Source organism: Trichechus manatus, unplaced genomic scaffold (genome assembly GCF_000243295.1).
Source record: "Trichechus manatus latirostris isolate Lorelei unplaced genomic scaffold, TriManLat1.0 scaffold00112, whole genome shotgun sequence".
Classification (NCBI taxonomy): domain Eukaryota; kingdom Metazoa; phylum Chordata; class Mammalia; order Sirenia; family Trichechidae; genus Trichechus; species Trichechus manatus.
Window position 1 is genome coordinate 8,934,566 of NW_004444048.1, and position 16,907 is coordinate 8,951,472.

The following is a 16,907-nucleotide window of genomic DNA, read 5'->3' on the forward strand; positions in this document are numbered from 1 at the left end:
GGTTAATGACTGCTGGGAGGGGGGAAATATATATATATACACACACACACATACATATAGTGAATAATACTGTAGTGAATTTTAGTCTACAAGTATCTGTGTATCCCTACTTTCAATTCTTTAGGTATATACCTAAATTGAATTGCTGGGTCATATAGTAATTCTATGTTAAAATTTTTGAGGAACTGCCAAAATTTCAACAGTGGCTGCACCATTTCACATTCCCACGAGCACTGTAGGAGGGTCCCAATTTCTTCACACTCTTGCCAACACTTATTTTTCATTTTTTATTATTATAACCATCATAATGACGGTGAAATGGTTATTTTGTTATAGTTTTGATTTGGACTTCCCCAAATGACACTGAGCATCTTTTTATGTGCTTATTGACCATGCATACATCTTCTCTGGAAAACACCTATTCAAATCCTTTGCCCATTTTATAACTGGATTGTCTTTTTGTGGTTGAGTTGTAGGAGTTCCGGTTGACCAGTTGGCTCTGTTTTTCCTACATAATTGTTCTGGTTTTCTCTCTCTACTTTCTGAAGTCACTTGTCCTGTCAACCACTCAGTATTAAGATTCTAAAATAATGAAGAAAAACAAAGTATCAATCCCACAGATTTATTTGTAAAGAACAAAGCATGAAAAGTCATATTTAAATGTACTCCAAAACCTGAAAAACCCACATCAGTTTCTATGATACGTTAAAGTGCTTGATATCACAATACTATTTCAAATTTATATTATGTTCAGATGAGGAAAAAAAAAATTCCAGTTCTGATGCATTTTGTTTGCAATACAAAGAAAAACAATATAATTTAAATGCAGAAATGTTTTTTTTTTTTTTAAAAGATACACAGGATACATTTACACATGGTTCAAGTGTAACACAGAAGATTTTTTTCTCTATGTTTCACACCCTCATTTGATTGACAACAGAAACTCTTTACCATACTTCTCTCTCCACCGTCAAGATTTGATGTTGGGAATAAAGATTGAATTCACACACAAATACATTCAAGTAATTGATTCCCTTTCAAATAACCCAAGGATACCCTGAATCCCTTCAAATGGGGAGAAATTTATTTTGATGAACTTTTTTCACTCTGGTATTATAACTCAATGTATTATCTTTCCAAAGCCAATCTTTATTCTGTCCTTGTGAGGGCAACTGAGCTCTAATAAGATTTGGGAGGATAAGGTTCTCCTTGGATTCTCAGATCATACTGCATCAGCAACCTCTATAGAAAGCTTGGAATTCAGCTTTTTTTCCGAGAGATTTAAAATGTACTTTAACAGGAATAAGGGACCTAGTAGTTTATTATTCTTTTCTGTCTCCTATTTATGGTAAATAATAATGTATCAACCACTATATAAGAAACAGGGACTTCAAAAGACTAGATAACTTGGAAACAGGATTCACTTTATGAAAGTAGAGAAGGGCTCAAGACTCCATTCTCAATCAATGAAGGTGTGTTAATACTGAAATATAAATAGCTAAGGTTCAGGTTATTCTTTCAGCATGGTGAAAAGGATAGACTAGTTTCTGTAAACCTCAGAGAAATACAGTTCCCTAAATATGAAAATAATCTACTGAAAACTCGTAATTCATAGCAGAAAGAAGATAATTCATTATGAACAGCTACATTCCCAATGTTGTCAAATATTCCCCTGTGGATCTTAAGTCCTTGTCAGTTGCCTTATGTTTCAAAATATCTTCGGGGTGTCAACATATACTATACATAAACTGATAAGTATGGTCTCTGTCTCTCTCATTCACTTACATTCATGTACAACAGTCCTTTACTGTCAAAAAGGAAATATCAGCAATTCAGTATTTCTCCTCTATCATTCACACAGTGAGACAGAAGTCCACTAAAATGATTTTTTAAAAAATAAAGCCATGTTATAATAAGGTGTAAAAATGAGTTAAACATTTGAAATAAAATTTAGAGAGAAATCACAGATTTTTCTAAGTTTTAGGTCATTACTTATATCAAATTCTTACCCCAGTGGGAAAGAGAGTGGGGAGGGGTGGGTGGCTTTATTTTTATTCTCGGTAGCTTCTTTTTCCTGCCTAGAACCTCACTTTACGCTATTTCATAAATATTGAGCCTCAATCATTTTTAAGGAGCTAATGACTCCTGACCAGGGCACAGCGTTAGGATCTCAAACATAATACCAACATCATAAACGTTGAAATGAGGAGTTTCAGGATATATGAAAAACATTTGGAAAGTAATTTTTTCAAGAGGTAATATTTTTGGCAATTTAATTTTAAAACAATTTATTCTCAAGCTATTATTCTGTGTGAAAATACTAATTACAGTTCCAGGCATTTGCTTTTATTTTGAGATTAAAAAAATAAGTCAACTAAAAATTGACTTTTAAAACACTTTATGAGTTGTGATCATAAAGCAACATACTAACTTTTAATACTGACATAGCAGAAAGTATACCTCTAAGTGGGTATGGTCCTTCCACAAGTCACCTTGAAAGGCTACGTACAATTTATTCTAAGGATTCTGATACTGTTCTGCTTAAAATTTTTGGTTTTGGCTCAGAGACACTTACAAGTCATGTAAGAACAAAGTCTTATTCCTTAATATGTGAATCCAAACTCCATTACTCAGTTAAGCATCCTTTTTATTTATCAGACTTGGATCTTAAGGACTTTATGGTGTCTCCAAATATTAAATGTATTCTGAAGAGCCAAGATTTACCACTACTGGGAATATTCAAAAGAATGGGCTGTAGGCCATTCAAGCAGTTCACGAAGAGTTCCCCATTTAGCGGTGCTGGTATCACTGGTTCCCCAGGTAACTACTTTAAAAGTGGCCAGCATTCAGGAGCATATACTGATTATGGTATGTTTATTTTTTTCAAAAATCGGTCATTTCACTGTTACAGTCATATTACACAAAGTGAGATGAAACTTCAGGATTTACTTTTGTTTTTTGGTATTACTCTTTAAAGTAATGGTTTCATTTTATAGACCCTAAATCCTCCAACTCTGCTTAGTTTTTACAATGTAATTCTCAGTAACTTGAAAGCAATTTGTTAAAATGTATACTAGTCCTTACTTCCTACCTGTATATCTGGCTTAGCATCTGTACAAGTAGATGGATAAAAGATCATAGACAGTAAGAATGCCTTGAAGGTCAGGTCTCATGCAGCCCAGTGCAATTAAAAACAAACAAGCAAAGAAAAACATTAATTCTAGACTGTGCTGTCACTGACCAGCCCGTAGGGTAAAAGTAAGTATTTAATCTCTCTGATCCTTAAGGCTTCCCATCTATAAAACGAGAGGGTGGACTAGACTCAATTCCAGCATACTAATCTAAGTCATCTTCACTGGTTGCCCACAGAGTGTCAGAAGCTTGGTCTTACAGAAAAGATAACAAGAACAAAGCCCTGGATTGTGGTTAAATTTGTAACGGATTATTTCTCATCAATAAAACACAGTATTAGCCTGTTATAAAACAGGTTCTGGAGGTCTCCCGTAACAGAATTCCCATACGACTGGAACAGCCACATCACTGCCGACTGCAGTTTAGCCTGAGGTAAACCAATCTCAGGACCATCTACTCAGGACCATCTTCTTAAACCCCTCCCAAGGGTTTCTAACGCAGCCTTTAGCTCCTCTTTTCCTCCTCACGTACTAAGTCACATTACGTTCAAAGGGACTGTTCCTTGGCTGCCCTGAATGAATATACTATTTGACAAAGGGAGGGAGGCACTTGTTTCATTAGTTTCTTCCTCTAGGAGATAAGGGAAACAGCACTGTTGGCTGAAGCCCAGCACCCTCAGATTGAACAAGGATCCTGAGAGGTCATGGCTCTGCTTCTCAGCCACACTGGGAATAACACCCGGAGCACTGCTGAGGCAATTTCACTGCTAAAACATGCAAATGCCTAATTAGAGTTACAGGACCTACCATAAGATGAAGACTTAAGTAACTAGCTAACACATTTATTTAACTTTCTTATAAAAGAATACCAAACTGGAAAGTTACTCACAACTTTTGGTCTTTCAAAATTGTTGCTTGTTTTGCTTTCGTCAGTGTGTGCTGCAGCGGCTTTTAACTTCTCTTGGCCAGTTTCACACTGTTACCCTTTCTTACAAAGAAACATAAAGCTTCCCTTGAAATACCCAGAAAGAGTCCATTCTTTCCCTCTCCTTCTGTTATTTGCATTATCATGGTCAACAAATACTTTCACAAAAACATTCCAAGCCACAGAGAGCCCTCCTCCTCCTTAAACATTCCTTCCATTTCCGGAGAGCGGGACGGGCATGGGGAGAGGGGAGAGAGGGGTGACTAGAACCCAACAAAGACAGGGCTTGTGGTTATCCTTAAGAGATAAAGCACCACTGCAGAGTTTAGATGGCCAAATTAAAAGCACAGAATCAAACTGCTGTTTGCAGTTATGACTATGAGGCCAACACTTTGAAATTTACCTCTCCCCCAAGTACCTCAAATAACAAGAATAAAAATGCCAAGAATGAAGTTAGTCTAGGCTAATCTTTGAAAAGTATAAAAAAGTTACAATCCCACAATTTAACACACTTCTCAGGTTTTGTGTGTTCTCTTTCCAGTTCAGCCACGCTCCTGGGGTCCAGTATTTCAAATATTTGAATTACATCTTCATCTTGTGCTGACTGAAAAAAATTTCCAAAAGACCAGAAAAGGGACTCACAATTCAAGTGTATGAAACAGTTTGTAACTTAAAAGATACAAATGAGGACTCTGCCCTACAGTAGGTAAAGCCATTTACATTCACAATACAAAGGATCAGACACCAGGATGGATGGCTACAACATAACTATGCATTCTGGGTTCCTTTGTGATACCTGGAGGAAAAAAAAGCCCAGTTGGGTTGCAATATATTTACATGTTTCTTGGCTTCTTCCTGACTAGCTTCACTCTTCTCTCCCAAACCCTAAACTTTTAAAACTACTTATTTTTAAGTCACAGTAATATTCAATCTAAGAAAAGTATCTTATTAGAGTAATATAATTTCTTAAAGATAGCATATTTACACACATCTAACACATGAAAATACTCTATTTTATACTAAATTCCAGGTTCAAATGAACTACAATACAGCATTTGCCTTGTCTGTGGCGTGAGGATTGTTCATACTGGGGGATACGGTGAGCTGCCCCCTGTAGTGACTCACTGCTGCATCAGACGAGTTCAAATTGGTCCGTATGGACTTGTTTAGCTGGGGAAGGATCAGGCGCAAGGGCTCTGGACTGAGAATTCCTAGACAATTGGGTTCACATCCACTCCTTTGATGAGTGATCCTTCTAAGACTATGGTGAAGTCCTGAATGGTCTGCAGGATGCGAATGAGGGAGTTGACAGTCATGCGGTCTCGCAGGAGGGCGCTCTCTTCATACATTCGGGTAATGGCAGGACACTCGGCTAATAATGGAATCCACTGTGGGAGCAGGCGATCCCTGCAGACCCAAACAGAAACAACTCCTGAGCACTGCTAACCTCACTACAGAGAAATGCACATTTTGGTGCTCTCAACTGGGAGTAAGACAGGGGATAAAGATACACGCTGGATGTTGCAAAATCCAGCCAAGCTCTGAGGTCAGTAAAGAGGAAACCAAAGCCAAGAAGTTGGATATTTACTGGTGAGAAGATACAGTAATTAGGCAGTGTAAACTAATGGGAAAACCCATCAAGGTTCTAAAGGTAGGTTGGGCAAGTTGGTCATAAGGCCTCACACACATTAAAGAAATCCCCTATTCCAATTTTACTAGTTTAAAAAAGAGGCAGAATGGATTTTTTCTTTTTCTTTTTTTTAAAACAGGGGTGTTATTCAGAGATCTGTGACAGATTGTACCAAAATATATTGGGAAGAAAAACTAGATTACATATCAGGGATTAGACATATTTAAAAATTTATATAACATAACGAGGTAAGGAACAAAACTAAAGCAGAAAAACATTAAGTAGACTTTCTAAACCAGAAAAGGGTTTATATTGCTCTAATAAATCAGAATTGTGAAGAGAAAAGTAGATAAGGATCATACTCAAAAGGAACTTTGAAAACACAGCTGAAATTGGGCCCCTTTTATTAAGAAGAAATACAGAACTCGGTTCTGTAAACCAGCTGTCACAGGAGGACAAATCTCTTCAGTGTTTCCTGGATGAAACCCTGACATTTGTGGTATCTGTCACTACACCTAAGACATCCTTAGTAAACAGCCCTTGACACGCATTTCATGACAAGGAAACAAACAAAAAAACCCAAACCTGTTGTCATCGAGTCTATTCTGACTCATAGTGACCCCACAGGACAGAACAGAACTGTCCCATATGGTTTCCAAGGAGCGGCTGGTGGATTAGAACTGTCGACTTTTTGGTTAACAGCCAAGCTCTTAACCACTGCACCACCAGGGCTCCTTCATGCCAAGGGCAGCCATAATTAGACCATCCTGAATCTCATGTTGGGGCTCTAGGGGCTTAGGGGAAAACAAACAAGACACAGATAACTTAAAAAAATCCCACATTATTAAATTTAAAGCAATATAGTGGTATAAAAAAAAAAAAAAAAAAAAAAAAACACCTCCTGTCGAGCCCATTCTGACTCATAGCAACCCTATAGGATAGAGTAGAAATGCCCCATAGGGTTTCCAAGGCTATAAATCTTTACAGGAGTGACTGCCACATCTTTCTCCTGCAGAGTGGCTGGTGGGTTCGAACTGCTGATCTTTTGGTTAGCAGCTGAGTGCTTAACAACTGTGCCACCAGGACTCCTTATATATAAGCATGCAAAGTAAATACATACATGTGTGTGTTGGTCAGTCTAATTATCTACCAACCTATCTTATTACCTATCTACCTATCTTTGGAGCCAGTAGAGCGTAACACTTGAGAGCTTGGGTTCTAGAGAGACTGGGAGTGAATCTTGGCTCTGCCTCTTTCTAGCTGTGTGACCTAGGGAAGTTTTCTTATCTATGCTTTGATTTTCTCATCTGTAAAATTGAGATATCGGTTGCTACTTCAAGTAGTGACACTGGTGTGATTAAATGAGATAATGGTATCTAAAGTACTTAGCACAGTGTCCAACACATAGTAAGTATCTAATAAATATTAGTCCCATAAAACGTGGAATGAAAGAAACCCAAGGGAGAGCTCTGCAAGGGGCATAATCTGGTATAACCCTTTCTGGACTCTTGTTCAACGTATAACAAAGGCAAGGAAAGTCAAGAACTGGCTTTATACCGTGTTCCAAGGCAAACTAGAATCTGGAATTTGCCATCCTTTCCAATGTTCCTGGGTGCAGTATTTATTGCATGTACATAGTGGCAGAAGGTTTTGCAGGATGATTTCTGAATAAGGACATCATCTTCATTGTCTAGAATCTGGTCAGCGTTTTCAAAATAAGCAACGGCTCTCTCTGAGGAAGGAAGTCAGGATTACATCATAATACACATCAATGGTTCACATATAGAAAGATTTATCATTTAGTTTATTCTGGAAATACTAATGACGCTTTGCATTACGGCTAGTTCTGAAGCCAAAGTATTACTTTATCACTGGCTTCAGAATTAATTCCAGAGGTCCACATTTCATGGTGAAATAATACGCTCTCAGGAATTTATTTTCTACTCTAGACTGTATTCCAGAAGGCTGAAAAGCTTACTCTTTTTAAAACACCTTCATGAAAGGGAAATGGGCAAAAATAAATAAAAAATAAAAATAGACTCTTCTGTTAAAATTAGAACCTTCCAGGAGCAATGAAGACAGGGTCACCATTGAGATGGTGACCCCTGTTCCAGTTACAGAATGGCTAGCCAACACTTTGCAATAAGATCCTTGTAATGGAACTAAATCAGTAAATCTGAGAAAGAAATACATACATATGTATCAGAAGCAGGGCCAATAAAATTCTAGGCTTCCAGAAGAGGAGGAAAGAAAAAAAAATCACCCCTGAAAGCCTAGCTCTGTCAACTTTCCTTTCTTTACATAAAAATTCTGGGTTAGATGAAATCAACTCCTTGATCTCGCCCTCACTTACTTATAAAACAATTGATTAATCACCCCTTTAATAAAACTGGGAATTCTAGAAGAGCTGCACACCAAAAGAAAGATTACAAAGCCTGGTAGACTATATAGCAGCACTGTCCAATAGAACTTTCTGCAATGATGGAAATGTTCTGTATCTGTGCTGTCCAATACAGTGACCACTAGCTACAAGTGGCTACTGAGCATTTGAAACGTAGCTGGTGTACCTGATGAAATGGATTTTTAATTTAATTAAATTTAAATTTAAATAACCATGCGTGTCTAGTGGCTACTGTATTGGACAGCATAGGGCTAGAGTGATCTTTTCAAAACGTTAAGTTATATCAAGTTACTCCTCTGTTCAAAGCCTTCCAATGGCTTTCTGTTTCACTCAGGATGAGGGCCAAAGTCCTTCCAATGGCCCAGAAGACTACCCAATAGAGCCCTGGCACTAAACCTTCCACCCTCATCTCCTCCTCTCTTCCTCCCTCCTTCTGCTCCAGTCACACTGGCCTCCAGGCACAGTCCCACCTTTGGTCTTTGTACTTGGCCTGGAGTGCTCTTCTCCCAGATGTCAACCCACATGACTCCCTCCCTCACCTCCTTAAAGTCTTTGCTCAAATGTTATCTTCTCAACAAAGCCTATAACTATCCTATTTAAAAGTACATTACCCACTTGATTTCCTTTCCCCAGTTCTTTCCAGTAGCCGCTGAGTCAGCTGCAACTTATGGCAATCCCATGTGAGTCAGAGTAGAACTGTGGTCCACAGGGTTTTCAGAAGGACATCTCCAGGCCTTTCTTCCAATGCAACTCTGGGTGGACTCAAAGCTCTAATCTTTTTTTTAGCAACTGAGCGTGTTAGCTGTTTGTACCACCTAGGGACTACTACCATTTTCTTTCATCCTCCTCTATTTTTTCCAGATCAAAGATCACCTTCTAACAAACTATATATATTACATATTTGTTATGTTTTTGTGTATTGTTTGTTCCCCCTTCCATCTCCACCAAAACGTACATTTGTCAACCATAGGGATTTTTGTCTGTTTTGTTTACTGATGTATATCCCAAACATTTAGAATAGTGTTTGGAATACTGTGGACACTATAAATACTTGATGTGTGAATGAAAACCAATAATAGTGTTTATAAGCTACTTATTTTTAAAAACATACTTCCTCATTCACTCAAAGTCCTTGGTCTTAGAGTTTCGTAGGAAACATTTCAGTGACCTTAAAATAACATACATTTGCTTTATTTACCTATAAAGTCCCAGATGAAGACATTCTTGTGAAAGATGCGGGCGGATTTGAACCCATGGTGGAAAACTTGCTCAAGTGCTGCAACCAGACCATTCTCTCCACATAGCAATACTGTGAGGCTTCCTCTCTGTGGAACATGACATACAGTGCTGAAGAATAATCTGCTGTGTCTCTCTACGAAAGACACTAGAGAAACCAGTGCTGATGATAACTATACGGAGCATACTTTCGTAGCTATCAGAAAGCTTACAAATTAAAGTACTCCTTATTGCCGTATGTATCACTTACGTATAACAAATGGCTTTAAAAGTCCCACAATACTACGTTTTATAGCCAATAATACCTCTTTTTCAGGTTTGTGAAAATGTTTCACAATATTGTTCACAGCTTCTCCAATTCCTTCTTGGATTTGTCCAGCATTGGGTTCTGTTAAGATAATGAACAGTGGCTGAATTCTCATGCGAGAAAAACAAAGTACCTATGGTATATAAACTGTGTCCACTTACATAGGAAACACTCCACCAGAGAAGCCTGGTTTTGCCAGCAGCTCCATGAAACTTGCCTGTGGCCAATTTGATCCAGTGGAAGGCATCTTGGCACAGTGGAATAGAATCTGAGACCCCTAGATTCAAATCCCACTCTTACCACTTGCAATCTAAAACCTTGACCAAGTGCCTAACTTCCTTCAAGTCTGAGTTTCTTCAATGGTAAAACAGGGAAAATATATGCCTCACAGGGTCACTGGGAAAACTGAATGAGATACTTAGGTGTCAATCGCCCGGCATGGTGCTTGTCATAAAGTGCTTGCAAGTCCTCAGATGTGAGGAACGAGGTGAGGTAGACTCAACATTGTGAAAATGACAATTCTACCCAAGGCAATCTACAAATACAATGCAATCCCGATCAAAATACCAACAGTAGTCTTTAATGAGATAAAAAACTAATCATTAACTTTATATGGAAAGGGAAGAGGCTCCAGATAAGTAAAGCATTATTGAAGAAATAGAACAAAGTAGGAGGCCTTGTACTACCTGACCTCAGAACCTACTACACAGCTACGGTAGTCAAAACAGCCTGTGCTGGTACAGAGACAGACACATTGACCAATGAAACAGAATCAAGAACTCAGATGTAAATCAATCTACCTACGGCCACATGATCTTTGACAAAGGCCCAAAGTCCATTAAATGAGGAAAAGACAGTCTTTTTAACAAGTGGTGCTGGCAAAACTGGCTGTCCATCTGTAAAAAAATGAAACAGGACCCATACCTCACACTATACACAAAAACTAATTCAAGATGGATCAAAGACCTAAATATAAAACCAAAAACTATAAAGATCATGGAAGAAAAATAGGGTAAATACTAGGGGCCCTAATATACGGCATAAACAGCATACAAACCATAATTAACAATACACAAACACCAGAAGATAAGCTAGATAACTGGGATCTCCTAAAAATTAAACACTTACGCTCATCAAAAGACTTCACCAAAAGAGTAAAAAGAGAACCTACAGACTGGGAAAAAAAATTTTGGCTTTGGCATATTCAACAAAAGTCTAATCTCTAAAATCTATAGGAAAATCCAACACCTCTACAATAAAAATACAAATAATAATTCAACTAAAAAATGGGCAAAGGATATGAACAGACACTTCACCAAAGAAGACATTCAGGCAGGTAACAGACACATGAGGAAATGTTCTCAATCGCTAGCCATTAACCTGCTGTTGTCTAGTTGATTCTGACTCATAGCAACCCTACAGGACAGCGTAGAACTGCTCCATATAGTTTCCAAGGATTGGCTGGTGGATTTACACTGCTGACTTTTTGGATAGCAGCTGACCTCTTCACTCCTGAGCTACCAGGGCTCCCACTAGCCATTAGAGAAACGCAAATCAAAACTATAATGAGATACCATCTCACCTCAACATTATTGGCACGGATCAAAAAACAGAAAATAACAAATGCTGGAGAGCCTGCAGGGAGACTAGAACTCTTATGCACTGCTGATGGGAATGCTAAATGGTACAATCACTTTGGAAAACGATACGGCGCTTCTTTAAAAAGCTAGAAATAGAAATACTATACGATCCAGCAAACCTACTTCTAGGAATATATCTCAGAGAAATACGAGCCGTCACACGAATAGACATATGCACACCCATATTCACTGTAGCATTATTTACAACAATAAAAAGATGGAAACAACTTTAAGTGTCATCAATAGATGAATGGATAAACAAACTATGGTACATACACACAATGAAATACTACACAACGATAAACAACAATGATGAATCTGTGAAACATCATGCTAAGTGAAATAAGTCAATCACAAAAGGACAAATACTGTATGATACCATCATTATAAAAACACATGAAAATGTTTCCACACAGAAAGAAACAATTTTTGATGGTTATGAGGTAGGGGAGGTGTGGGGAGGGAAAAACAATAACCAGATAGTAGATAAGTGATAACTTTGGTGAAGGGTAAGACAGTACACAATACTGGAGAAGTCAGCACAACTTGATCAGGGCAAAGTCACAGAAGCTTCACAGACACATCTAAATGCCCTGAGAGTTTGAGCCACTAGGCTAAGAGCCGGGGACCATGGTCTTGGGAGACATCTAGCTCAACTGGCATAACATAGTCTATAAAGAAAATATTCTACATCTGACTGTCATGACTAGCAACTGGGGTCTTAAAAGCCTGCAAGCAGCCATGTAAGATACATCTACTGGTCCCATTCCAGCTGCAGCAAAGGAGAATGAAGAAGACCAAAGACACAAGGGAAAGATTAGTCCAAAGGACTAATGGACCATAACTACTACAACCTCCATCAAACTCAGCCCAGAACAACTAGATGGTACCTGGTTACCACCACTGACTGCTCTGGCAGGGATCACAATAAAAGGTCCCAGACAGAGAAGGAGAAAAATATAGAACAAAATTCTAATTCACAAAAAAACAAAAAGACCAGGCTTGATGGTCTGACACAGATTGGAGAAACCCCAGGAGTATGGCCCCGGACACCCTTTTAACTCAGTACTGAAGTTACTCTTGAGGTTCACCTTTCAGCCAAAGATTAGACAGGTCTATAGGGCAAACAGTAACACATGTAAGGAACGTGCTTCGTAGCTCAATCATGTATATGACACTAATGAGCACACCAGCCCCAAGCAAAGATGAGAAGGCAGGAAGGGACAGGAAAACTGGACGAATGGCAACAGGGAACTTGAGGTGGAGAACAGGAGTGCTGACACATTGCGGGGTTGGCAACCAATGTCACAAAACAATTTGTGTATTAACTGTTTAATGAGAAACTAATTTGTGCTGTAAACTTTCACCTCAATCACAATAAAAAAAACAAAAACAAAAAACCAAACCAACTGCCACTGAGCTGACTCCTACTCACAGTGACACTATAGGACAGAGTAGAACTGTCTCATAGGGTTTTCAAGGCTGTACATCTTTAGGGAAGCAGACTGCCACATCTTTTTCTCACAGAGTGGCTGGCGGGAGTTTGAACTGCTGACCTTTTAGTTAGCATCCAGGCACTTAACCACCGTGCAACCAGAGCTCCTAATTACAGCCTACAAAACCTTATGGGGCAGTTCTACTCTGTCACATGGGGTCACTATGAGTCAAAATCAACTGGACAGCACCATCAACATTTACAAACAAGGTCACTTTCACAGGTACCAGGGGTCAAGACTTCAATGTATCTTTTTGGGGAACATCACTCAAATCCATAACGAGGTGGGGGGAATAATTTTTAATCTCTTAGAATAAGAGGCTCTGGATGGCTAGGTATGGCTATCTGGAGTATTATAATATATAACCGTCATTATTACTCCATTAAATTTCAGGTAAAATATTATTTATTCATATTTCCACAGCTTGATCAAAGCTGAGCATTCAGTGTTTTAAAATTTTAATATCTCAGATTCTTCAGGCTTCTGAGTATTTGTTAATGTTTTACCTTAATTTTTTCCCTTTCCTCCCTCTCGAGTTTTAAAGGTCCTCCCAAATTAATTTTCCTCAGCTTTCTTCTTTTAATCTGCTTACCACAATTCATCAATGCAGCAATTTCTACGTGAGATGGCCACATGAAGACTGCAACATCTGGGACACAATTGGAAAATAAAAAATCAACTACTTACTAGTAGTTTTTCCTGTCAGTGAAGTAATGCTTAATCTCCTAGCTGAGGTGGGTGACTTCTGCTGTGGTGGAGTCCGACATTGCTTTACCAGATCCTCATCTGATGCTGTGGTCATCAATTCTCCAATAAGAATTCTCTCCAGGCTTCCATCATCGATGCCTTTCCCCAGCCACCGCCCACATGGGAACCTGGTAGGATAGAAAAAAACTTTTGAGTCACCAATTTTTTTTCGGAATTAAACAAACAAAAAACAAAACATGGGTATAGCCCATCATTTTAGTGGCTATCGGTCTTTTATTAATTATGGAAAATTTCAAACATACAGAAAAGTAGAGAGAACAGTATAACAGACACTCATATTCTTATCACTCAGATTTAATATTTTGTCATGCTCTTCATTTTTAAGTATTTTAATGTAAATTACAGGTATTAGGACATTTCACCCCTAAAAACACTGCAGTAGGAGTCTCTAAAAAGTAAAAACATTCTCCCACATAGCCACGTTATCACACCCAACAAAAGTAAAAATAATTCTTTAATATTTTCTTACGCCTAGTGTATATAAAATTCTGTGGCTAGTTTTGGGAAGAACATTTTCAAACTAGAAATTAATGTGAGAGTTAAGTTGGAGGGAAAAAGAGAATAATGTTCCCATAGAAGAGTGCTGGCTGTAACTAGTAGAATCCAAGAGATCCTTTCCTTTTACTGAAACATTTTAAGCTTCTTTTTTCTTCCATTTTTTCTAAGAGTTATACCAATCTTTTTCAACACCTGTGAACTCAGCATTAGCAGCAAGCATAATCTGTTTTTTTAAATTACACTTTTGGCAATTTTGAATTACATAAACAAAGAAACTCAAACAAGTAAAAATTCAGAAGGCAGTGGGAAAGCTTTAGGAAAAAAGCAAACAAACCTTTTTTTGTCTAAAGAGTCTCAAAGAATTCTGAGCTTCCAAGGACATTTACTTACCTGTAGGTATGTCCTGTGATTTCATTTCTGACCATGACACAATCCACTAGCCATTTGGCTAACAGTCCTGAGTTATCATGACCAATCTGCACAGTGGTTAGCTTCCCCAAGTTCTGACACTGTAGGGAATGGATTATAGGTTATTCAATACCCGATCCCATCCTGCTGCATCTCAGCTTTGGCAGGGCACTTTGATTCCGTCTAATATAACAACTGTAGGGGACTTACTCTGCATAAGGCGCTCTGCTATACACTAGAGAAATTTATTCACACGTACTCCTTGCTCTCAGGGAGCCCCCATTTAATGATAGAGGAGACATATGAATATTAAGTATCAAATAAGCTGGACTGCACAAGATGCTAGAGATGTAAACAAGTGCTACAAGAACACTGAGGAAAGCACAATTTCTAACAGGATGACACAGGGACAACACAGAGGCAGTGATTTACACTTTGAAGGAAAAGAATTTCAAGAGGTGGGCAAAGGATGCTTAGACTCAGTTACAGAGAAGTCAGGAAAAAAAACCACAGAAACGAATACCACGACACTGATATTTTTCTGTTTCTAATACTAAGGCAGAAGTGACTTCACAACTCATCTACTAGAAGTGTTTGAAGCTATGGCAAAAAAAACAAAGTTATCAATGCCCCTACTGGCCCTTTTGTGGACAAGTACAAAAGAAAGCAATAATCATAAACATTTTAGTAAAAATAAATGTCAATTAAATGCTGATTTTTAAATTCTGACAATTAAAACATCACAGACCACAAATGACTATATGATGGACAGGGACATCAGAGCTATGTGTTTTTAAATCACTTGACTTCTTTGTCTCTCTGTGAGAAAGTATCACAGTGATCCAGATGAGAGAGGTGAGTCCATTGGGTAGATAAGGCCAAAATGGGCTCTTGAGGGATCATGACCCTGGGTGGACTCTGCTATTCCTACACCCCAAAGAACATGAGAACAGGATGATCACTTAGTACTACTTTCCCTTCTGAAACACAAGCAGGTATTTGTCTTCTTCTTGCATACCAAGTTCAACCTGCATGTGGGGTCAAACACACAGAAATGCTTCATCAGGTGAGACCTGAAAGCTGACTACAATGTTGGAAGTTATTTTTTCAAAATCATTCTATAAATGCTACTATGTGGTCTAATAAGCATGGATATCAGCTCTCCTGTCTTTTTGCTAAAGGATGCTCAGGTTCAGGTAGGGAGCATTTCACAGTAAGGAGGAGAACCTTTGTGGGGTAAGTATTTACTTGAATGTCTCTTACTTGCTACATTCTATGCTAGACACTGGGAATTATAAAATAGTGCCTGGCAAAGCCTCAAAGCACCTTAATATTACAAATAGAAAAATAGAGCTTAAACAATAGTAATTAGAACAACAAATAAAAATACAAAACAAATTAAAACTGCTTAAGACAACTTCAGGTATACAGTCACAAAATTGATCTTGCATGTTTGACTGTTCCTGTATATTATTTGATTCAAGGGGGAAAAAAAAAAGCAAAACTGGAATCCCTCTGTAGAACTATATTTGACACTTTCTGCTAAGACGGTTTTCTGCTAAGATGAACCTACCTCAAAGGTCATCTCAAGGAGGTTTTTAGGAATCTGCATTACTCCTGTGTCTCCCAGCTCTCCTGCCACACAGATCCAAGGGTTGGATGTAATGATCGCATTGCTCAACTTTTTGATTGGGATGATCACTGACCTATATGGAATCACTGAAAGAAAAATGCTGACATTAATTAAAAATTACAATAAAATTCTCCTGATAACAAAACATACTAATATATCTGAAGAACTCTGTTGGCTTTCACAGATATTTTGTCTTTTTATGATCTGTCAAGATATACAAAAAAATTAGGTTATAACCTCTGCAATCTAGGGGGAGCACTGGTGGCATAGTGGTTAAGTGCTTGGCTGCTAACTGAAAGGCTGGCTGTTCAAACCCACCAGCCACTCCTCAGGAGAAAGATGTGGCAGTCTGCGTCTGCAAAGATTTACAGCTTTGGAAACCCTATGGGGCAGTTCAGCTCTGCCCTATATGGTCACTATGAGTAGGAATCGCATTGACGGCAACAGGTTTGAGTTTTTTTTTTGGTTCATTCTAGAGAGATGAGGTCTAGTTTGTAAACTACAAGTACCAGTACTTGTGGTGGTGGTTTCCACGGCATACACATCACCATGTACGTATGGGACTGCACATCACAATGGCTGTACATCACCACTAAACTGATAAGCAATCTCAGGCATGAGCACGAGGATACCTGAGGACACAAACACTGACTGCAGTCTACCGTATTTTCATTGTTTTAACCTTTTTAAAATTAATTTTGTACCAAAATCAAGTATAAATAAGCATGATTACTGATATGATTTCATATGAAAAGAGGGATGGATGACTTCTTGGATAGTATTCCTCTATTGCTGACTTTCTTGGCATCTCTCTTCTGGACATAACATAAAGTC

At 38.3% G+C, this 16,907-nt stretch overlaps 1 protein-coding gene across 3 annotated transcripts in view; it reads right to left on the reverse strand.

Moving 5' to 3' along the window:
- Positions 1-268: 268 nt before the first annotated feature.
- Positions 269-16,907, reverse strand: part of DENND5B (DENN domain containing 5B) — a 221,741-nt gene continuing 205,102 nt past the window's right edge. For 2 of the 3 annotated variants that reach the window (XM_004383616.2, XM_004383615.3), the window contains 7 exons: positions 16,014-16,159; positions 14,423-14,541; positions 13,454-13,641; positions 9,629-9,711; positions 9,286-9,412; positions 7,244-7,418; positions 850-5,463 (listed from right to left, as the gene is read on the reverse strand). In XM_004383616.2, the coding sequence (XP_004383673.1) occupies positions 5,268-5,463; positions 7,244-7,418; positions 9,286-9,412; positions 9,629-9,711; positions 13,454-13,641; positions 14,423-14,541; positions 16,014-16,159 (1,034 nt within the window). In that variant the 3' untranslated portion in view covers positions 850-5,267. Of the gene's footprint in view, positions 583-849; positions 5,464-7,243; positions 7,419-9,285; positions 9,413-9,628; positions 9,712-13,453; positions 13,642-14,422; positions 14,542-16,013; positions 16,160-16,907 lie in introns of those variants that run through there. The other variant, XR_002825205.1, reaches the window with a different exon arrangement.